General features: G+C 40.6%; 1 protein-coding gene across 2 annotated transcripts in view; it reads left to right on the top strand.

Annotated features, from left to right (window-relative positions):
• galnt18a (UDP-N-acetyl-alpha-D-galactosamine:polypeptide N-acetylgalactosaminyltransferase 18a) overlaps positions 1–23,725 on the top strand; it is a 111,482-nt gene that overhangs the window by 42,100 nt on the left and 45,657 nt on the right. For both annotated transcript variants that reach the window (XM_028407785.1, XM_028407784.1), the window contains exons 2-4: positions 13,639–13,843; positions 13,937–14,103; positions 18,424–18,610. In XM_028407785.1, coding sequence (XP_028263586.1) covers positions 13,639–13,843; positions 13,937–14,103; positions 18,424–18,610 — 559 coding nt within the window. The remainder of the gene's footprint in view (positions 1–13,638; positions 13,844–13,936; positions 14,104–18,423; positions 18,611–23,725) is intronic.

Raw genomic sequence — 23,725 nt, 5'->3', positions numbered from 1 at the left:
GACTCAAATTACTCATACACATGACACAGGAAGTTTATTTCATCCTGAAAAAGCTGCCACACTGGTTACACTCACACAGCAATCAATAAAACTGCTCTGGGACACATATTTAACAGGAGAGCCTTTAGTTGCGATTCTTGTGTGAGAATTTTAGTCTCAACCTGGAGCTGTGACTAAATTTTTTTTTCTAAATTAGTACCCTTATGATGAACAAACCAACCAGGAATAGGCCTATTGTGGGCTTAATAAACCAGGACATGTGGTGTAGTTTGGAGGGACAGGCCAACATTTAGAGCAGAAATTAATTTTGGCAGGATCTTTGGACAAAAGGGCAAGTTGGCAAAATACACAACATGCTGCAGAAGCTTTTAGAGTGTGCAGAAGCTTGCAGACCACACCAGTTTAATTGTTGGAGCTGAAAGAAAACCTAAAAAAATTAAGCATTCAAGAACAACAAAAAAAGCGAAGCAATCTCTTCTTGCAGCACAATGTCATTAGTCGCTCCAAGCCTTTCTAAGAGGCTAAATTGTATTCGAAAAGCTTTGCATGTCCAACACACATAAACAGCAGAATGGACTCACAGAGACCACAAACAAGGGCAGATAGGTAATAACCCTACTCCAGGCTTCCACCCAGACTGCTGGTGAAGGCAGACCATTTTGTAAGGGCCAGTACTTTACTTTTTTTTCAATCATTGTTTGGTCAGGCATCTAAACTGTGGAAATTTCACAAACGGGTCTAACACTGTCTGTGTTGTCTTGTTCTAGCAGAGACGGTGGCGCCGCTGGGTTGGTTGGTGTGGAAGTCCCACAGTTGCTGGCATTAGCTAACCATGACTATCAAGCCATACAAGGGAGGGCACGCTTGTATCGCCAGTAGACAAAGTGATTGATTTCTTGAAGTCAACAAACCAGGGAAACTTTGTCCACAATTATGCTCGTCTCTTATGTGGCAAGTGTTTGATTGGCTAGGGGTGCTGAAATGAGAGAACTCCCCTGTTAGTGACATGTGGATGGTTTTTGAAACCTACATGGCTCTCTGTGTTTGACTGGCTGTTAGGACCATGTGACTCAAGTGGCTGTTAGCCTCTATCAGTAGTGCATTGACAAGGAAGCTGAGGGACTTTTCTCCTAATCTAGATGGATGTGGTCACTGTTAATAAATCAGGACAATATTCTCAAAGGTCAAGCTGGTCATGACCTCTGTCCAGTCTCCCTGACTGTTTCTTTACCTGTACACTAGAGACCTGCACGTGACTGGATTTTCAATCCCGCTCCTTCCCACTCCCGAAGCCTCTCTGACCGCTCCCGACCCAATACCGAAGCCTATCCTAACCTGACCACCTGCAGAGTTGAAAAGTTAGGCTATTATTTGGGCTATTTGTGTGTGTTTTTAAGAGAACACGAAGAGAACTATTCCACAGCTACTGTTTCCTTACCATCCTCCATGTCCACTCTGTCACTTTGGCTACAACAGCCTAATACTCCTCGCGAGATGGGACCCAGTACTTTTATGCATGCCCGCCCGCTCCTGCCCGAAGCAATGAGCCTCTGTCCCCGATTCTGCGAGATTTGCATCAGGTCCTGCGGTCACAGGAATTTCCACCTGTTGCAGGCCTCTACTGAACACCACTGATAATTTGCTATTGGCTAATTAAGTCAGACAGTGTGTATTATATTTATTACACGCTGTCTGACTTATATACAGTAAATATATATATAGCTATACAATTCCTGCTGTCTTTGACTCTGTAGGTTTGCTAAACAATGCTTGGAAAAAATATTGCATGGATAGTCTTAAAATATCTGACTGGTTAATAATTAGTTAATTTCTTTTGAAGAAGCCTTTCTATGTCTCTTCTCTGGTTCAGTGCTTTTGTATATGTGTAGTAGCTTCAGTCCTGTGTGCCTCTGCTTTGTGGTCAGCTCTGTCTGTGTGAATGGCTTCAGGGGCTCAGCTTGTTGAGCTTTTTAGAGGATTCCTGCAGCTTTGTTGCAGTGTAACATTTCCTAAATCCTCTCATTCCAGCAGCATCTTTGTTGCTGTTTCTCTTTGTTGTTGTTGCTCTCTGAGTTTTTGTTCCTATCTCCAGGCTGCAATTACCTCTTTAATCTTTTCTAACCTCGGCCGGTCTGTAGGGTATATTAGCCATCAATAATAAACCTCAGTGTGATTACTGTGGCTTTCGAAGAGCATGTTATGTTTCCCTTATTTTCTGTCAGGCTTTATAAATGTGTTATGTTCGAGTGATTGATGTTCATATTAAAAGCGGCCAAAGTTTCAAGCAATGATATAAAAGTATTTCTTTTAAGCCCAAAGGTCAGACTCTAACATGAGCAATGAAAGGCAGCTGTGATGTTGCATTTAGGGCTAAAAAAACTGCTTTTGAACACACCACAAAGCCTACCACCATAACCCTCCACACCAGCAGGTGGCAGTATTCCATATTTATCATTACAAGAATACCTCCAAATTGAATCCTTGGTTTCCTCCATGTTGTTGCTCTATGTTTTGTTGTGATTTAAAGTCTGCCAGCATGCAGCATGCACTGCATGCCGTTGCCATCAGCAACCCTTCCGATTCCATCCCTCATCACCTTTACATTGTTTGTCCATGGAAATAATAAGCAGTGACACAGTGAGAGGCACAACCAATATGTAAGCGCAGGGAGAAAATAGCGTCATAGATTATACACATTACACATCAAATCAAACTTTGCCACATTACTTGAGAGAGAGAGAAAGAGAGAGCAACACGGCTTCACAGGAGCTGTTTATTATGCGTTTTATCTCTCCTCTCTTTTTTTTCAACATTCAGCGTGAGACTCAATGAATTTAAAAGAAAGTTGTCCACTGGTGCAGCAGGTTAAAATGTATAAATAAACAAACTCATATGCTAACTTGGGTTGGAAATCATACTCTGTTTCGGCTGTTTCTGGGTAAAACGCTGTCAGGCCAACACACACAGGTAATGTGTGCATGCAGCCAGGTGAATGGACGGTAAAAGTATCCAGGTTTTATTTAAATATACAGAGCTGGATAATAGCTGGATAAAATTGTTGCTGAATATTGTGTCTTTATTCATCTTTTTTCTATAATATCATTAGTGTAATATTTAGTGTTTTATTTAAATTTGTACCAAAGCCTTGTATTGGTATTCGTCAAAGTCAGCTTTATTCTGCTCAAATTATCGTTTCTCCCTGACCTGCAGTGTGCAAAACAAGATGCAAACTTAACATAAATACAAGAAGAGGTAACAGAAAATATAATAAAATAAACATCACAGCCATCACAGCACCCTCAGATATCATCTTGTCTTTATTATCCCAAAATTGTGTGTCTGAGCTGTGACTTGATACCCAGTCTAGCTATTTAGTCAATATCAATACCGATATCCAACATTGATTTCAGATCGGTGCGTCCCTTCTGTAGGTATCTCAGCTGTAAATAAAGCAGAGCTTGCTGCTCCATCTCTCTTCTCACTAAGCTGAGCAGCCAATCACAGACAGGCCATTAATTCAATAATTTCGATTGGATGAAACCAGCACCAGCAGTGTAGGGCACCTTTGATTGGTGTGTCACAGCGAGACAGCGGCTAATGCTGACTGCTATCAGGCTAGGGGTGATCGAGGCTGCACAGCAGCTAGTGTGAGATGAATGAGCTACACACTAATGAAATAAAAATTTAGTAGTGGAAATTAGCATAAGGTCCCTCCTCTCACCTCCTCTTCCTCTCTCAGTTTGCGACGCCACTTCTCGCAGCGAACCTGCTGTTTTGGTGCGGTGTGCTAATTGGCTTCCCGAAACACCAGTAACAGATTTTTCCTCCCTGTGTCTCCGGGGTCTCTTCTTTTAGACAACATGCATGGCCTTCTGTTCCTCTGATTACACCCCCACAAGTCAAGCATATTGTGCCGTTCGAGCAAACAGACCGCCACAAATGCAAATGTCTTGTTCTGAAGAAAAAAAAAAACCTTTCCAATCTGTTTCGTTGAATATTTAAACTGCAACATAGCTGCAAATGCTGATGTATATTTCAAGTGAGGGACGCCGGACACCATTGTTCAGGGGAAAGGGATTCATTTGCATAAAGATGACATTTCTCTGGATCTAATTTATTTATTCCTTTCAACCACAAGTATTGTTGTGTAAAAGGTCACAGATGAGAACGCACCACTTGCGTTTTTTTGTTGTTTGTTTGTTTATACCTTAGCAATTTTAGCATTTAAGTTTTTTTTCTAAAGAAAAGACATGTTGATGAAGATTTTCAGTCATTCAGGTCATTTTTATTTAGAAGGTTGAAGCAAGGCAAAAGGACTTTTCTTGAAGATGTTTTGCTGCTCAGGGTGGCATGGGTGCAGGGGTTCACCTCACAGCAAGAAGGTTCCTGGTTGGATTCTGACTGGGGCCTTTCTGTGTGGAGTTTGCACGTTCTCCCTGTGCCTGCATGGGTTTTCTCTGGGGGCTCTGGCTGGTTAATTGGTGACTCTAAATTGCCTTGGGTGAGTGTGAGTGTTAATGTTCATCTGTCTGTAATTTGCCCTGTGATGGACTGGTGACCTGTCCAGGGTGTACCCCCCCTCTCCTCTGTAGATAGCTGGGATAGGCTCCGGGCCCCCATTGTCCTGCACTGCAGGACAAAGCTCGGATGATGGATGTTTCACTGCTCATCCAAGTAGCTTCATCAGAACTTCTAACTGCTAGCTCCATCTTCCATCTCCAGCCTGCGACAGCCAGTTCCTGAAAGGATTGTAGTCAGTGGTTTCACTTCATTGATTGTAACACATTAACAATAGCCTACAGCAAAAAAAAAGGTCCTTCAGAAGAAAAGTGCACAACTTGGCTGTAGCTTCCTTTTCCATCTCCTTCTTTGTCCTCCAAGGACACTGGTGTAATGTACACACAGACAATGTAAAAAGGTGACTGAATTCTGCTGTAAAATACAGCAATAGAGTGGTGTGGTTAAAGTGGTTAAAACTGTTTCAACACAAGCTATATTACAGTAGATTAAAGGAGGGAAAAGATTTTATATAATACTTTTTAATTGAGCCATACACCTGTGTGTGTGTGTGTGTGTGTGTAGTAACTCACTTTCTTTCAATGAAATAGATTCTACTTCATTCTTTGTAGAATGAGCAAATTCAGCAGAATGAGATAGAGCAAACTTTACATCGTTGGACTGATAGGAAATCTCTTTTTGTTACTCTCTTTGTACGAACTTCCTTTTGTAGCAATCACATAGTCCTGCTCATCTGCTTGTGTGAGACAATGAAACCTTATCGGTGGTGCTGTAATGTAATTAGTGGAGCAGTGGAGCCGTCTGCTGCAGCAAAGAGCCATATGGACTTACAGGAAGACCCACTCAGTCTGTATTGATTTCTGAAAGTGGACGATTGAAGAATGTAGACTGCAGTCAAACTGAGATCAAGACACAGATTACCCTCCAATCATGTATGCTCTCCATTGTGTGTGTGTTCGGCAGACATGACTCACTTTTTTCTGTATGTGTGTAAATGGGTGCGTATCTCCTGAGAGCCATGATGGATAATGTTTTTGGCCCAACTGAAAAAGGAAGCAATCCATTGTCTCCACACACACATACACATATATATACACACACACGGATGGAGACAGACAGGCAGGCAGAAGGAATGACAGTCATTTGTGTAGGCCATCACACTCCGAAGACAGCGCGATGGGGAGAAAATGATGGCAGATGGTTTTAAAGGGTTGTTAGTGTGGTAAAGGAGGGAAATGGCTTGATAATGGAATCTGCCTCTGTGATCTTTAATCTGCAGCCTGTCAGACTTTGTGTTTGAGAGACAAAGGAGAGAAAGTGAGAGAGAGAGAGAAACACACCACATTATTCTGCTCAGTAAACAACAAGGTGAGGGTTATCAAAGCCAGGCAGTACAAATTTAGATAAGTCAGCATACAGAAGGAAATTGCAGAGTGAATTGTGAACACAGTAGTATATCATCCTTAACTTTAAAAAAACAAACCCTACAGCTGAATAGCACCTTTACTCAACTGCAATCTCAGGCTCACATCTGAAGAAGCACCTAAAACACTTGCAGTTTTAAGAGTGAATTTTCCACCATTATACAGCTAAAACATTCAGATTGTGATTCATGCATTACCCTTTATGCACATAAAATGGAATATAACGAAGGAGATGAGACGTTGCATGGTAGACAAAGACGCCCTCTTTTCTGTACACAAATGTATATGATTGGATAAAGTGTCAGCTTAGGAATGTAATAACCGTGATGATGGCTTATGCACCATGAAAAACTCAGTTCGGAGGATAATCATGCTCTAACTAGAATCTCCATCATTAAACAAGGCTGGGTGTAAAGTAAAGACTAAGTTGGTGTTTTGTAGCCTGTGTATTTGTTCTTATTTTGGTAAATATGCATCATAAAAATGTGACGATTTAATTGTTTGTTGGATGAAAAGGCATCTGTCACTGCCTGTGACGTTGAAGGAAACGTAAAATTGGGAAGATTTTCAGGCAAGTTCTGCAATTATAAAAGATAAAGATAAGCCCACTTTCTATGATTTCAAAGAGGATTATTAATGTTTATACTCAGTAGACATCAGAGGCAGCGGTATCCTTGTGAAGTTTATGGTGTGTGTGTGTGATCTGAGTGCATCATGGCTGCAGGAGGAGGTTTGAATCTTTGAGAAAATTGCATCAAAAGTGAAAAGATGGAGCGAGTGATTGTCTCAGATGTGTTTGGTCACTACAGAGGGCTTGTGTGGTTTCACACGCCTACAGTGCAGGTTGTCTATTAGTAGGAGCACGCAGCTCTAGCAGCTAGCAACAACGACTACAACGACTAGTCAACTGCAAAATTTGTTGACAACTAATTTAGTAGTCAATGGGTCGTTAGTGATGTCATCGCTCGTGATGTAGGGGGTTGATTGGTGCTTTGGGTGCAGGAGGTCCCATGTTCAAAACTCAGATGAGCTGTTGGTGTGGAGTAAGTTTTTAGGTTGGGTGTTAGACACAGCTTTTTAAAGCCCAAGCATGTGTAATATGATAAAAATTATACCTTCAGCTTTAGACTGGATACTCAGACAAAGACAAAACCATCCTGTCCTTTGTGCTTCCTTGGATGCAGTAATGGCACATTAACTGTTAGACATTGTTACATTGAAGCAGTAGCAGAGATACATGGCAGCAGCATGGAGGCAGACTAGTCATTAAGATAGTCAATGACTAGTTGACTATTGAAATTGTCGTTGGTTGCAGCCCTACTGGCCAAACATTGTGTGAAGCCACACAGCAGAAACATATTGTGTAATAATAACACAACTTCAGCTTCAGATTTTGATTGATCTTCTCATCTTTCTCAAGGAAAGAAAAGGTTATTTTGAAAAATGTCTAACCGCTCTATCGTAAATCCATCCGCATCCTTCTGCATGTGTGTGAGAACAGAAGGCTCTCCTCTCTCTTCATCTTGTTGTTCTCTTCTGACTCACTCCTGCAGCACCACCGCTCCCTGTTGCACTCAAGGAGCCAATATTTTGCATAAGTGAGACATATGCCTGAATGCTAAAAACGCGGCGTCTAAACAGGTAGATTAACCCATCGGTTACAGTCCCTTTATCTGAAAATTACTGATGCGTGTCCGTCTCTGTGGTTACACTGTAAGTACTGATTTGAGTCATCCAGGTGTGATTCATTAAACACATTATTCATACCTGAGGAGAGAGGAGGGAGACAGAGATCACCATCTGCTCGCTGCTTGATTAAATTAATCATGTGTGAACTTTTCCTCCATCCTTCTCTCTTTCTGTCACACACCTCACACTCTTCCTGAGTGTGTGTCACCGTACAATAAGCAGCACATAGTTGGCCTTTAATTCAGGGGTGTGCAGATGGGCTCACTTTTTATTATTATTATGTTTTTTCACACCAGATGCAGCGCAGCATTTTGCAAAATGACTTGTGGCGACGCTTTTAAACAATTGAAAAGGCGTTTTTTTTTTTTTTTTTTTGATGTCGTTCGCCGTGGTATGAAAAGAAAGCCATCGTGTGATTTGGAGGAGCTCGGAGTCAGTACAAAAGGTAAATGAATTGCCTGTGTTTTCCCTCATGCATCTTTAAATATTGGAACACAAAAAAGCTTTCGGAGGGAGATAATGTTGCGGTGCTTGCGGAGCAAATGAGATTCTCTCCATGAAAACAAATTCTTTCAAATCCTCGGGTGTGAGTGGGTGGGTGTGTGTTTGTGTTACAAGTGCAAAGCCTGCTGAGATTGAGGTTCCTTGCAAAAGCAGCAAAGTGTTTGAATGTGTGGCTGATGAGCAAGTTGTGTGGAGGTCTAAACGTGGTGTTTTGCAAATTGGGCACATGTCCTATTTAGAGTCCTAATCAGTTTAAGCCGCATCTTTACATCCAACACATGTAAATCAATTGAGCTGAATAAACATCTGCTCTGCAATTTAATGTGGCGAGGGAACACAAACACTCCATAGGCTGATGTCTGTAAACATCCAGTCTGTCAGTCCATCAGCCAACAGGATGTGATCTCACATCCTGAATGCTGCTTACTGTGTGGAAATATTTTTCTCAAAGTAGCTGACTTGAGGGCAGCTTCATTACAAGAAGGTGAAAAGGTTCCTCAGAAGAATAAGTCGATGCTGGAAGCATGTGTAACGGGCCCTCACAGACAGCAGGGCAGGAAATATTACCCAGCGCTGAATCATCGCCGCAACCCTCCGGCAGTTTCCACTCCACGCCAATGGGCTCTGCACTTGCATGTTAATAATAGTGTCTCTGTCCTCGAAAGACATCTCCATCACTTTGTTGATGGCGATTGCAGCGATTTGTTGCAAGATTGACAGTCAAAGGATTTGTGTGGAGCGCATCCACCTGAAAAATATAACCTAAACCCAGACTGTGCAGCACTTTGAATATCATAGATTTGTCAGTTTTGACTTTAAATGTATTACTTTTTTTTATCCCCCCACCTGAAAATCATGTCATCAAATGCTTCACGTCTGCCGCCTGTCTATTAGCCTCTACTGTCACTCAAAATGTGACTGACAGCCTGGCTGGAAAGCCAGCAGTTGATGGACAGCCAAGTTTAACATCAAACCAAATTTTGTTCCTGTACAGAAATATTGAAGGTCATAGAATTGGTGATGTTGCCAAAGCAGCTTTCAGTTTTTAGTTTTTTAAAAAAAATGTTTTATTATGTTTTGTAGTAAATATAAATCAATACAATTATTAAGTAATTGCTTATTGTTGTAGACTAAACTCTTGCTGGTCCTTTTCTTTTGATTCTGCCTGTGTGCGTGCGTGCGTGCGTGCGTGCGTGCGTGCGTGTGTGTGCGTGCGTGCGTGTCTGTGTGCGCTTGTCCCACCTTTGCAAAGTAGAGCTGTGTATTCATGTATGATTGTTCAGCATGTGTATAATTTATACCACCTTCTATTGTTGTAACCGCTAATGTAACAAAGACTCTTAATGTCTATCTAATGAAAAGAAGCCATTTTTAAAACAGAGTGTATTTTAGTTCTCCATTAACTTAACACAGAAGTTGCTGTCAGAAATTGTTTATGCTGCTTAGAAATAGTTGTGATCTCAGTCTTGATTGATCCACATCTTGGCTCTCTCTCATCGTGTGTGTTGTAGAGAGTTGGTCCACACTGTGCGGCACGCAGCCTACTGCTGAGTTAGTAGCATGCCAATTCTGCATAAAGTGAGTGGAGGACAAGGTGAGCCATTTTGTCACCCAGTGGAGTGGCCCATTTCTAATCCATTAGGTTGTGGGGAGTCTGGGCCTGATGCCTTCAGGTCTGTGTAAAGGGTGTGTGCGTGTGTGTGTGTGTGTGTTTGTGCGGACAGGGAGCTGTCCTGGTGTCTGAGCTAATAAAAGAGCGTGTCAGTGCAAGCTGATGTGACAGAGCTCAGGGTCGCCTAGTTTACAGATGCCTAGGAATGAATACCTTCTGTCACAGCCCCTTTATTCCCTGGTTCTCCTCATCAGTCCGTGTGCCACTCCTCCTCTTCATCACTCCCTTGTACCACACTCAGCATCCTGTCACCACTGTTATTATGTCACCCTCAGGCTTTCTTTTATTTATTTCTTACTTTTGTTATCACTGTTTTTGTGCTGTTTTATCAGAGAGAAAATAATATTTATTTTCTTTTTGTTTAGAGGATTTTCTTTCCATATTTATCCCCCCTCTTGCTGTGATGCATTCTGTATTTGTGCATCGTGTGTGTTTGTGTTGTGTGTGGCTACAGCTGAGCAGACATTGATACAGAGCCAAGTTCCTATCCCCAAAAAAAGCGTATCACTGGACAAAGTTCTGCTGTTTACGCTGCCTCGCTGCAGTCCTGCCTGCTGGCAGCACGTTCGTTCCTGCGCTGACCTCTGACACCCGTGTGCGTGTTCTACCAGCTGCTCTGTCAGGTTAGGGTAAAAGAAGAAAAACTCAGGTACAACTGCAGGTCAATGAGATACTGCAGCAGAAAATGAGCCCTATTTCTCATTGTGTCTCCAGTTGTAATATATAGATATGTACATAGAGGCTAGTAGATGGTCCAACTGTGAGCAGGAAAGGTGTGCGAACAGTGATTGTAGCTTAGCCGGTGAGGGGGAGAACTGCTTTGGATTCTCAGACCTCCTCAGTTTCTTGCTTCCAGTCTCATGTTTTAGAGGCCCTCAATCAATATTTGTATGAGAGTCCATAACTGAACTAAATCATTATATGGGACAGTATTGATTTATAAAGCCAAAGATGAGAGGTTAACAGTCCATCCTCTCTGCTTCAGCCAGCAGCAGCTCAAATTAAGCCTGTAATCATGGCACCTGTTGGTTGTCGGGTTAACTGAGAAATCGCACATTATTAAGTTCAACATATTAAGTTGTAAGAAAAGGAGATAAATAACAGATACTGACAGATCTGGAGACAACAAGCTTCTTCTCACAGTAATTGAAGGAAAGGGCATGAAAACTTGCTCTCAACTTCTTCCTCATAGCTTTTAAACAAGGCAGCTAGATAAAAGTTCATTCCCATACAGATGTCATAAAAACAAGAAAATTATCCACAGAGACCAGGCTGCAAACATTTCTGCTGTAAAGTTGGACATTTTAACAAAGAGATCTGGGAGGATTGACTCACTTTTGGAAACCTCAAGTGGCTGTCTGAGGAACTGCATAATTTTACACCTCAGCCATGTAGAGTGCAAGTCAGTCCCCTAAAACCTTACTAAGTTCTTTAAATGTCCCAAACCGAGCAAACAGTGACTGAGAAGGTCAAAGCCAGCCTTGAGTGCATTTTTTGATGCTCTTCATTGGCTTTGTTTTTAGCTTAGAACCAACATTTGGAGCTAATACTAATTTTCATCCATCCATCCATTTTTCCTGTACTAGAGGATCACAGGCAGCTGAAGCCCATTTCAACTGTCAAATGGGCAAGAGGCAGGGCACACCCTGGATGGGTCCCAGCCTATTGTAAAAAGACAAACAACCAGTCACATTGACAGCTACAGCCAATTTAAAGTCCCCAGATAACATGTGCATATTTTGTATGTGGGTGGAAGCCCACACAACCTCGTACAGCTGTCTTTAGTTGGATATTCATTTACAGTCACAACTAAGTGCCTAACTGTAACCCTTACCTTAGCCTGAATCTCATTCTTTAACCCTAAAATCAAGTCTTCCTCAGTCTTTACCCTCAAATGACCATTTCAGGGTGAAGATAAGACTTTTTTTGATCAAAGTGAGTTTGGTCTACACACACACACACAACCTCTCCATCTCTTCCTCTCCGCTGTGCAGTAAAGGGAAGCTTGGTCCGCCTATATTAATAATGAAGTTTGTCGGACACAGCACAGCACACACCCTCTACTTGTCTGCTCTCAAAGTGAACATCAAGGACCCTACACAGGTGCAGTCTGTGATGTCATTTTGGCTCTGCTGCTAAAAATGCACTGTCCATTAACTAAAAGCATCCGCGAATGTAAATGGCTGATGTCAACCAAAAAAAAGGAGACTCTACAAAACTTTAGGGGACTCCATGATAAATATGTAGCCAAGAAAAATGGAAGAGAGAATCATTTGCAGAGCTTTCAGAATGCTTATTATGAGGCTGTGAGGAAACTGGGAGGAAAGTGGCATTTCACCCACGAGAGCATTAAGTGTGTTATTACCAATGGGAAAGTACAGCTCTTCAGACTAATAAAAAGCATTCAGCTCTATAAGGAGAGGAGGCACTTCAGTCCTTCAGCAGGCCAGAAGAAAAGAAGGTGGTCTGAGCCTCGAACTTTAACTAAGAGCTGTTAAGAAATCACTATGTTTATTGTTTTTTTTCTGAGTCTTCATTGACAGTCAAAATATATTGGTTGAAAATGCAAAGGATTTCTTAGAGGACGTATTGACAGACTGCTAAAGGCTTCTGGTTTCTATTAAAGGGGTTAATTACAAAGTCATAAAGTTCAAAGTCCCTGATTATATGCCCATTTTTATAATTTGGTACAGTTTGTTTCTTATTTCTTTTTTTAGTTCTTGCCTTTATGGATACCTATGAGTGACATCCATGCAACATCAGTGTTGCATTATCAAGATGAATGCTGCCTGCGAATAAAATTATTACTTTGGTTTTCATAAAACAATGGAAAAAAAAACTTTTACAGTCTTTTACTTGTCAGCCTGTCTTGCTACCCCTTTACTCCTGCTTGAAATCCAAACTTTGTACCATGGGATCTTCTGAATATCTTAATCGGCTACCAGCTGACAGCTAACACCATGTGGGCTTGTTAAAAATGAGTAAAAATGTCAATAGTACATTAGAGAAGTTGACAGTGCACTTGTCAGTGACTGTCATGGGACATTGTCTCTTGCTGGACGCCTGAAGCGATGACAAGGCTTCCACAACTTGTCAGAAAACTTTTTGCTTTGCCTTTGAAAAAGAAGATTTAATGGACTGTATTTGTTATTATTATCCCATATTTTCTTACTAAAACACTGTCACATTTGAGTTTAAGCATGCAGGGAAAACCTGGGAGTGGAGTCTCACACTGTAGTTCTATCTATCTATATTCATTTTGTGTTTTCACCTGGGCCATGAGTCAGAGTTAATGAGTAATTCTTTCAGGTAATCTCTGTCTTTCAGATTATATATAAATATTTCAAATCACAAAGTGGGCTTTTTATTGTTCTGTTTGGTGTGCAAGCCTTTAGTATTCTGTTTTCTGTTCTGTTTTAAAGCTGCTGGTGTGTGGCACAGAAGCTGCACTGCTGATTCAAGGAAAAGAAACGTTACCTTGGGCATGATAGTGGAATTGTGTCCACTTCTAAAAAACAGATCAGCATGGCTGCCACAACAAGTTATTTGTAATGACAATGAAAATCCGTCCTACTTCCGATCCCAGTTGCGTTTCTTCCTTTACCCCATGCTGATGAAATTATTCCTCAAGCTGTCAGCATGCAAGTTATGCTTGATATCCACACAACCTGCTGAGTGTGTGATTGTAGTGATTTTTTTTTAAATGGGAAAGTGAGCAGAGGGAAGCTAATTGTTATTGTATTTATCAACACAAAGGGGAATTCTCCAAAAAACAAGGAAAATTCTCTCTCTGACCAAAATACACCAATATGTCTTCCTTTCTATCCACAGATGCTCCACAAAAAGACGAAGATGCAGCTTCCTCGTCAGACTCGGCCTCGGACCCTGCCTCCTCACTGTTCAAACACTGGGGTCATGACCTGGGACCTGAGAGTCGAAGGGTCGCCCTCAAGAAGTTCCGTTATTACGGCTACAACGGCTACCTTAGTGACCGCATCTCCCTCACCAGACCGATTCCTGACCTACGGCCAGACGGGTCAGTTGGTCACTCACTCTGAAATGTCATGGGAGTGGATTATTTTATTTTTACTCAGTAGGATAATTTTGGATAATCGGTTTTTCCCCTCAGATGCAGAAACATGTCATATTCGTCAGACCTCCCTCAACTCAGCGTCATCTTTATTTTCGTCAACGAGGCCTTGTCTGTGCTGTTGCGCTCCGTCCACACGGCCATCCAGAGGACTCCATCCCACCTGCTCAAAGAGATCATACTGGTGGATGACCACAGCGACAGCTGTAAGAATGTCAAACCTTCCTTGCATTTTTTAATTCAGATATAAACAAGCTATTATCTAAGCTAATGTCACTCCAATCTAGAGGATGCAATCAGAAGTTGTGTCTTCTTTTAGAATTTTTTGGTTAAGGTAAGCCAGAAAGGGTTCTGAAATGTTCCAGAGCAAACCACCAGAGAGTTTACCCTGCAGTAGGACTACAGGATTTTTTACATGTGTTTTATGAGTGTGAGCTACACTGTGAGTGAAGAATGAGTTCTTACTTGTTTTAACAGCGTGGTCTCTAATTTCCCTGGGGTGAACTGGCAGAAATGGCAAATAGTGCTGTGGCAAAGTGAGTTCACCTCAGGATGTGTGGCCACTCTGATGTGGGTGTGATAATCTACTGCATTTACACTGTTATTCAGAGAGGCTTAGCATAATATAATACTATTAATAATATATAACATGCATTGCCATGTGGTTTTATTTTGAAAAAAATATATTTGGTAAGTATACAGTGAGAGAGGTTGAATTTTAACCAAATGAAAAATAATTTTATAAGTGGTAAAAGGTGCGGGTGATTTTTTTCGGATCCTTCAGTATTTTCACAGAGTAACTGCTTTCAGGTTGTTTGTCTCGTCTCACACAGTGGCATTGAGAATGATATGCATCATTACTTACTTACTTTTCTTCAGCTGTCACCTTCACAACACTATAACTCCCAGATTTCCAAATACACGCACCTGTCACTCAAAGCCCCCACAGCTGTACTGATGCATAACTAATAACATCTTTAATGTGTGTTTTATCTGCAGAGAGTGAACTGTGCTTCATGCAAGGTTGTGAACATTAGAATATTTTAACATGGTCTTGTAATAGGACCCACTTTTAGAGCCTCAAGTGGACTATAGAGGAACTGCAGACAGCTAGCAGCTGTATAACATGGTCGCAATATTAGTAGCTATGTGACGTGTGTGGAGTAAAGTGTGAAATGTTGGCAGCACGTAGCATTTTGTCTGTGGTCTGATGGACTAGCTTGTTTACTAATGTTTACTAATGTGACACTGCTGCAGACTAATAGGCATATAAAGAGTTGATTCAATTCACAGCTGTTTGATTAAGAGTTTGTGTTCACATTATAGGGCAGGGATCCAAAGTTGACTCCTGCAGGTGAGCCACCAGGCTCCACCGTCTATATTTTATGTGCCACTTACATTATATACTGCCTTGGACGGTGCACACAGCGAGGGGACACATGCGAGCATTAGCTGCACCACTGGTGTATGAAAACAGATTAAAACTTATTACAGCAGTTGCACTGGAGGCCTGGATGTGACAAGCCTGTTGGATGGCCAGTGTTAATAATTGGGGCCCGTACTGTACAGTATTTCACTACTGCCAAATCTATAATTACCATTATGAGAAATCTGTCTGTGCTATATACCGTCGCCTGCAGATTTTATGGGTCTTTCACTGCTCCTCTGTTCAATAATACAATATATCAGGGTTTAGTTACGGTCGCCGCATAGGGCTGAATGCTGATGAGCGGAGCAGCCAAGGGGATAAATACATTCAACAATCACCTCAAATTATTCTCTCTTAATGCATTACAAGTGTTTCAGCTTAACAACTGGATGAGAAATCAGATTTAAAGCTTTCGCCTTGCCATGAATTGCAATTACGAGAAGGTGATTCAGTCAGTGATGAAAGGTGAGTCAGTAAAAGTGCACGGCCATTATTGCAGCTTATTGATTGGTGTGGTGTAATTATGACAAATGAGGGTCAGCTGAGGCTAGATGAAGGCAAAAGTTGGAATGCAGGTGCGCTCATTATGCGTCGCCGCCAGAAGAGTTCATTAGCTGAGACGTGAGAGGTTGTGTTCATATATCCTCTAAGTGCATATCAAAGCTCGCTGAGGCATGCAGAAGTCAGTTAATTTCACAATAACAACAACAACGATACTTTGAATTGCTTCGCTCCACTTATCAGCCAAATCTCTACATTATAACACTTTAAATAATTCATATTTATGAATGTTAGGAACAATTTGTGCTATAATATAGTCTTATAAATGTCTATTATAAAACGTCTATTAACAGTGAATTAAGCCTCTTCCAATATCCTATTATATCACTGAGTCTCACATTACCAGTCTTCCTGCAGGTTTTTTTCTGCTGACTTCAGCACATTAGCGTACCAATCTTAAATACCGAGTATGGTGAACATTAGCATGCCAATCTCTTTACCCCTAATGCCAGAAAATCTTACATATTTTGAAAATAACATTTTGATACAGCCACACTCTAATCATACAACTCTGTAGTTTGGAGGGGATTCTAATGATAATTTAATGTTAGTCCATCCTAAGTAAACTATTTTTGAGCTAACCAATCACCATAAATTCCCATGCTAAATTGTCCAACACTACATATAGGTCCCTACATTAAGGGTTTAATTTATACACCATTAGAGTCTAGGCTGCTTTGTTTGACAGGCTGCTGTTGCCACACACATCTGGTGTCACACACCCATCTCACCTTTTTGCCCATGTTTGGATTAACAAGGAGTTTAGTAGAATTAGGAAAATTACCATTAGAAATTAACATTTCTTTTTTTATCAGTTACAGTAGTTTTTCAGACAGGAGTTGTTGTTGCCACTTAGTTGCAGCCCTACTTCATGTTCTCATGTTCAGCTTGGATCCTAATTTTGTTTTTCATTTAACTCACTGTCAGCTCTTAATGATGTATCATCGCTCTACTTCCCTTTTGGTCGCTCATCAGATTTTCCTTTGGCGGCCTGATGGCAAATGGGATCCTGCTGTTGGTTAAAAACATATTTTACATTGTGTGCCAGAAATCTAAAAAATTGGAGGTGTGCCTGATTTAATGACTTGATTTTTGTATCACATTTAAACAGAATTTCATATATTGATGTAACACAATAAGGTGCTCTTTAGACACTCCCAGCCCCAGTTTTAAATGAGCCCATCTTTCTTCTGGGTCAGCAGCAAACTGTGGCTCATTAAAAGGAAAACAGAGAGACTAGAGAATCCAGGCTGATGGTAATAATGAATAGAAAAGGGGAAGGCAGCAGCCGTTAGCCCACGGGCAGGATTACAGCACAGAGAAATCCCGATGAGGAAATGAAGACGTTGGCTGTTCCACGGCAGGCAGGCAGCGTGTCGTCTAGCTCAGTGTGTTTGCGCAGTGCCTGTATGAGGCCGCTCATGAAGAAAAAGAGTTGCTCAAGGAATGTGTGCATATTTGGGTTCATTATGTGACAGTTTTTATTTTTAACTTGAACACTTTTGACCGCTGAGCTTCAGGTGACTGTATCTATGGCAAAAATCAAAACACCCATCAGTGTGTTAGTTCTGTTAGAAGAAATAAAAATGTTGGAAAGTCTGGGCTGAAAATGTCATGATTCGTTAAAAACCTCCCACTAGATTTTAGAAATGTCTTCATGAATTTTCACCCATTGAACCACAAAAGCATGATGTTTCTTTAAAAGATGTCTGAATCACTTATCGAGTCCTGTACCAAACTGGGATAACAATTTCTCAGTGGTAAAGGGGTCTTGTCTGACAGAACCTTGCAGAGTTAGAAGCACATTGTGGATTTTGTGCTGTGCTGTTACAGAGCTTCCCCACAGGCATAATTGATGTGCACTTTAGGCAAAATCAGGTGTGTAATCCAGCCTCTGATTTAGATTAACAAAAACTTTAGATTGTAAATCAGTTTGTATATAAATCCTTGTTCATCCTTATTCAGCACATTCTGCGGCACGACTGCCTGCTGTTTAGCAGTTTGAGTCAGCCAGCCTCCCATCATGTAGATTTATGCAAATCCAGCATGTTTGTCCATTCACTATGAATGTATGTTCATTTAACATAATCCCAAGAACTCCATGAAATGTGAATGTGTACATACTTAATGGTTCAACACTGAAAATAAATGATTCACTAAAATGTTGTTAGCCAATAGGAAGGCTAGTAAACATAGAAATTCTTCCAGATCAGCAACTTTGAATGTTTATATATATATATATATATATATATATAAACATTCAAAGTTATAGTAAATATATATATACATATATATATATATATATATATATATATATATATATATATATAGAAATGGGCACAGTGTTAAACAAAGACCTAGAAGTCTGCACACACACACTGACACTTCTTCTTAGATCTCTTTTTCTCCAGTCCAGTAGGACTGAGTGAGTTTCTGGAGCTTTATCAATAGGATCAATGCTGCAACAGGTTTCAGTGAGTTTAACATCTGAGTGTGTTTGTGTGTCCTCTCTCTCTCTCTCTCTCTCTCTCTCCAGTGGAGCTGAAGGAACACTTGCAGAGCTTCGTGGACGAGACCAATGCTCAGCACGGCCCAGGGTTCATCAAGGTGGTCCACCACAGTAAGCAGGAAGGACTGATCAGGTCCAGAGTCAGTGGATGGAGGGCAGCGTCTGCTCCTGTGGTCGCTCTGTTTGACGCACACGTGGAGTTCAACATTGGATGGTGAGCAACAGATACATATATTTGTTGTTTTTAAGTTGTTTTTTTGTGACAAATGCTAATGTTTCTCCATCTGACTGGAACAACAGCTAATTGCTTGCCTGGGTCAATGACTCATGCTCTTGCAGTGCTTTCAGTCTATTTAATTAGACGGGTATTTACAATTGCTTAGTCTGGAAGGGGGAAAGATCATGGTTTGGGTCATGGTTGCCACAGCACAGTATTATTCTCTGCCTGAAAAGAAGCATGTCACCTTACATTGGCCAACAAAGCAACACAAAATAAATGTGAAAAAAGCAAAAGCTGTCAGTCACCAGTTGGGGTCCCTGGAAAGAATTCCACTGTGATTAGCATCTTGTCTCATATCTTGTGTTGTAAATATTTGCTGCCAGTTCTCATATGGCTGGCTTCACGACCGGTTGTGTGTGTGTAAATATTTGCATTGCATGTTACTACAAATTACGATGTGTTCTTAATTAGCTGGTCACTTTAGTTTGCATGCACTGCAGTGCAAGACCAATACCTTCCATTGAAGCCTCCCAAGCTGCAGTTCAAAAGTGCTGCTGCAGGCTTAATGCTTTCAGGCCCTGGACATGCATTCACACACCTTGCTCACAGTGAGACTACTTTGGGTGTTTTAGAGCAACACAATTGTTTTTCTGCTGATTAGTCCACACAAACATCACCATGTAGGAAAAAGATATTAACAAGTTGTTCTCATCTTGTTGCTGTAACATCCCATTTACTATAACTATAAAAGAATGAGTTTACATCTGTTTAGCAGGCAGTTTGTTTGAAAGGTCACTGATTAAATCACAAAGTGTCTCTCTCAGTTCATCAGAAATAGCAGCAGTGAGGACTATACATACTTGGTAGTGAGAAACAATCTATTTAAAGCTGATTCAGGAAGGGATCATTGGATCCCTCCATTATTTTTACTACTAGTTTATCTGTAACCCATTTTCCTGAAGATTCATCACACAGCCAGGTGTACACATCCTGCTCCGCTGAGCCACAGAAGCAGCTGTGACATATTTATCACTATTTTAGGTCATGATGTTGATTGTGTGAACAGCTGGCAATGGAGTGGTTTAATTCCAGTCTCCTTAGTGTATAAAACTATAGAGTGGCTGTGGCGTTGTTAAGTAGGACAGCGTTTTGCCGTCCTCTGCTTTCACCTTCATTGATGGCTGGACATAAAGACATTAATGGAGATCTGGTTAGTCATTAGGCTTAGAAAATTAGATGTTTCACTTGTTGCACTTGGTCTGCATTTTTGTGCATTAGCACATATTGTAGCTTGAAACCTGGAGTAAGGAATTGTTGTGTGATCTCACTGGAATTTAGATGCTTCACATCAGATCAAGAGGTGTTACATGATTGTGATGAATACAAACAAGCAGCTTTTCACTGAACTTACCTGGTGTCTGGTGCACCTCAGCACTAGAAGTGTACATTCCTCCAAAAGACTTTTCTTAGCTCATACCTTGCTAATTGGTGTGGTGATTTCTTTAGGTCTTGCTATAGAACGTCCCAGAGTAAAGATTACTCTAAACTCTTTTAACCTTTTTCAACACAATAATTATCGACTAATTATCACTAATGCACCTTGAGGTGGAGAAACATGTGCCCTCTAAGGGACAGTAAACAGAACCCCAATTAAAGTTATACACAATGCTACTTGGGAAGCTTAAACCAAAAGTCAATTTCACATGTGCAGTTTTTTGGGCAGTAACATTACCATGTGAAAACATATATTACACATTGATGTTGTTATCAGAGTTGAATCTCTTTCTAATGCTTCTTGTATGACTACTTCTTTAGCATGAGAGAACCATACAGCGCCTTGTGTTGTGTAAACATTATGAAGCTTGTAAATGTATTATAAAGTTTATCTTTCTAGTGGCCAAACTTTAAATGATCTTGCTATAGCCAGTGTTAGAATTTGTGAAGAATAGCTCACACGTTGGATGCAGGAAATGTTTTTGTGTGATTTCTATGGCAGGCATGGAGGAACAGATTAAAATGATTTGATTCACATGCAGTGATTGAAAGAACTACAAATATGATGACATGGGTCATTCAAAGCCAATTACCTCAACATAATGGAATGTGTTGTGCTTCCTTAACTTGCACTGTGCTTGACGTTGTGTTAAACACCGACAGGACAGGCTGCCTGCATCATTAATGAATTCACTGCACTCTGAGGAGCGATCGCTGTTTAAAGACGAGACCGGACAGTTCAATCTGCTGCAAAACATCATGCTTCAGTCCCTGTAAGAAAAGTTTTAAAGCTTTGGGGGCTTTTTAAAAACAACAAATCCCCTTCTCATGTAGGAATCTGATGTAAACATGTTAACCTGTTTAACTAAAAACCCTGGATGCTTACAGTATAAATGTCACAACTTGACAGAAGAGGCAAGTCCATGAGCGAGTCAAGGGTGGTGTCTTTAAAGCTGGCTGACACACTAGGGGATTAAAATAGTGGGAGAGCACAGACATTTTTTTAACAATTCATACGCACACACTAGGTCAGTGATTCCCCACCTGTATTAAACCTCAGCACATATTTTACATTTAAATAATTACCACGCTACATTACCAACTAGTGTGCCGCAGCACAAACGTTCATTTCAGTAACACTGCACTGGAGGATTCTGTGACCACAAACCTGCTGTTTGCAGTAATGGTAACACACAAGATCCCACAAGATCTCAAACAAGCTGTTAATACAACGGGTACAAAAAAGTATTCAGACCTCCCTAATTGTTTCACTCTTTTTCATATTGCAGCCATTTGCTAAAATCAAGTCCTTTTTTTCTCATTAATATACACACAGCATCCCATATTGACAGAAAAACACAGAATTGTTGACATTTGTGCAGATGTATTAATAAAGAAAAAGTGAAATATGACATGGTCCTAAGTATTCAGAGCCTTTGCTGTGACGCTCATATATTGAACTCCGGTGCGTCCATTTCTTCTGATCATCCTTCAGATGGTTCTACACCTTCATTTGAGTCCAGCTGTGTTTGATGATACTGATTGGACTTGATTAGGAAAGACACACACCTGTCTATATAAGACCTTACAGCTCACAGTGCATGTTAGAGCACATGAGGATCATGAGGTCAAAGGAACTGCCTGAAGAGTGAGAGAAACAGAATTGTGGCAAGAAACCGTCCTAGTCCTAGTTAGTTAGAGATATGTATTATTAACTATTATTATATCTACTATTAACTATTATTGTTAGGCAAAAGAATTAAGTAGAATTTATGAAGTATACCACACATATACTGCTGTTATACATCATTTCTCCTTATTACATTGCTGTGTCGAATATTCTGATTGGTCAATTCCAAATCAGAAGACAGTTGCTATGGGTTTGGTCCTGATCACCCACCAGGAAGGATTACATCTAATTTGCTAAAGAAGCCCTTTAAAAAAATAATAATAATGTATCATTATTGGTTTCTTTAATTAATAAGTAATTGTGTGATAAGGGCTTAATGAACAGCAATATAGTTGTTATTGTGGGTTTAAATGATCACCTACATCATTCACCATGACTGTACGGCTGCATGTATACATCATGTTTTCTATCCAGACCTGTTTGCAGCTGCTAGTCTGATAGCAGTATTGAACTTATTGTATTCATTTGCATTTTAATGAAGAAATGTTCAGTTAACTTAAAGTAATTCTCACTTAACCTTTCAGAAGATGCAGTTCCAATAATACCAAACATGTCAAGACAAGTGTGTTGACATACATTAAAAATATTTTCTAATGAATCCATTAAGCACTGTTAGTAATGGGAGCAGCAGTTAATTACCGACCCCATTAGCATAGCAGCTACTGTTTAATCAGTCAAAGTGATGAGGCGGCTGAGGTTTCTAACACACTATCCTTCACAACACTTCAGCTTTTCTGACAGAAAGTGCTGTTTGCTTTTTGAGCACAAATTTAATGTCAATCTGTTGAAGTCGTGGACACTTCATCACCTCAGGGTCTACACTTTAAAAACACCGGAGTACAGACGCTGTGCTTTGTACGTGTTTATCATTGTGACAGCCGGGGAAAAAATATTTCACACACACACACAATCAATCAACACAATCAAGCAGGTGATACATTAGTGTGTACTTTCTCACACTGCACACACATACACACACACACACACACACTTCATTATAATGTCTAGCTGGATCTAAAATAACATTTGTTGCTGCTGTGTTCCAGTTCAAACAAGAGACACTTACAAGGTTCCCAACCCCTCTACCCACTCCACTCCTCTATCCCTCTCTCTTTGCACACACACACATGCTGCACCCACACAGGCCTCCTACATATTGCCACAGAGAGCGTATTGGTCTATGACTAATGAAACAGTTCTTGGCAAAGATACAAAAGAGCTTCACCAGAGAGCAGCACTATTTCTGTTTTAATCGACTGTTTTCCTCTCTTTAAACACTTTTGAAATCTGTGTTTAAACGATTCTGTGCTGTTGTGTTTGTGTTGTTAGCACATCTGATTCCACGCATAGTGTTGAACTAACATCCCTCTTCTCGGTCTTCCTCTGCTAACACCTTCCTCCAAATCCTCCTTCCTTGTTCTCTTTCCTGTGCCCTGAACCTCACCCACCCTCTCTCAGATTATATATTTCTTTTCATAGAAATTGAGAAATTGCTGTATAATTACCTGCAAAGCACTGACTGCACGATCTATGTAATTGTCTTCACTGTTCATTGCAATTATCTGCAATGCTGCTTTTGGGTGAAATGTGAGTAATTATAAGGTGTTTTGTGTTGCAGACAATGTCTGGTGGTTATAACTATAATCCTCCATCATTTCATACATGCATGCTCCTCATATGTGGAAAATAACATAATTGGTGCTACTATATGTCAGTGTGTGGGATCTGAACACAAAGGAGACAACTTTATATATACAATAGAAAAAAATTATTCTAGAGGATCTTAGTCAAGCAGCTGAAATGTAACAACAGACTGACACTGGACATTAGAAGTATAGGTTTAGAAAAATGGTCATGACCTTAGTGAACCAGATTTAAAATTCTCATTTCTCTCCAGCTCTGTTTCTGGCTGCCTCTCATGGGCT

This window comes from Parambassis ranga, chromosome 6, assembly GCF_900634625.1.
Source record: "Parambassis ranga chromosome 6, fParRan2.1, whole genome shotgun sequence".
In the NCBI taxonomy this organism is placed as follows: Eukaryota; Metazoa; Chordata; class Actinopteri; family Ambassidae; genus Parambassis; species Parambassis ranga.
This window is presented reverse-complemented; position numbering and strand designations above follow the sequence as displayed.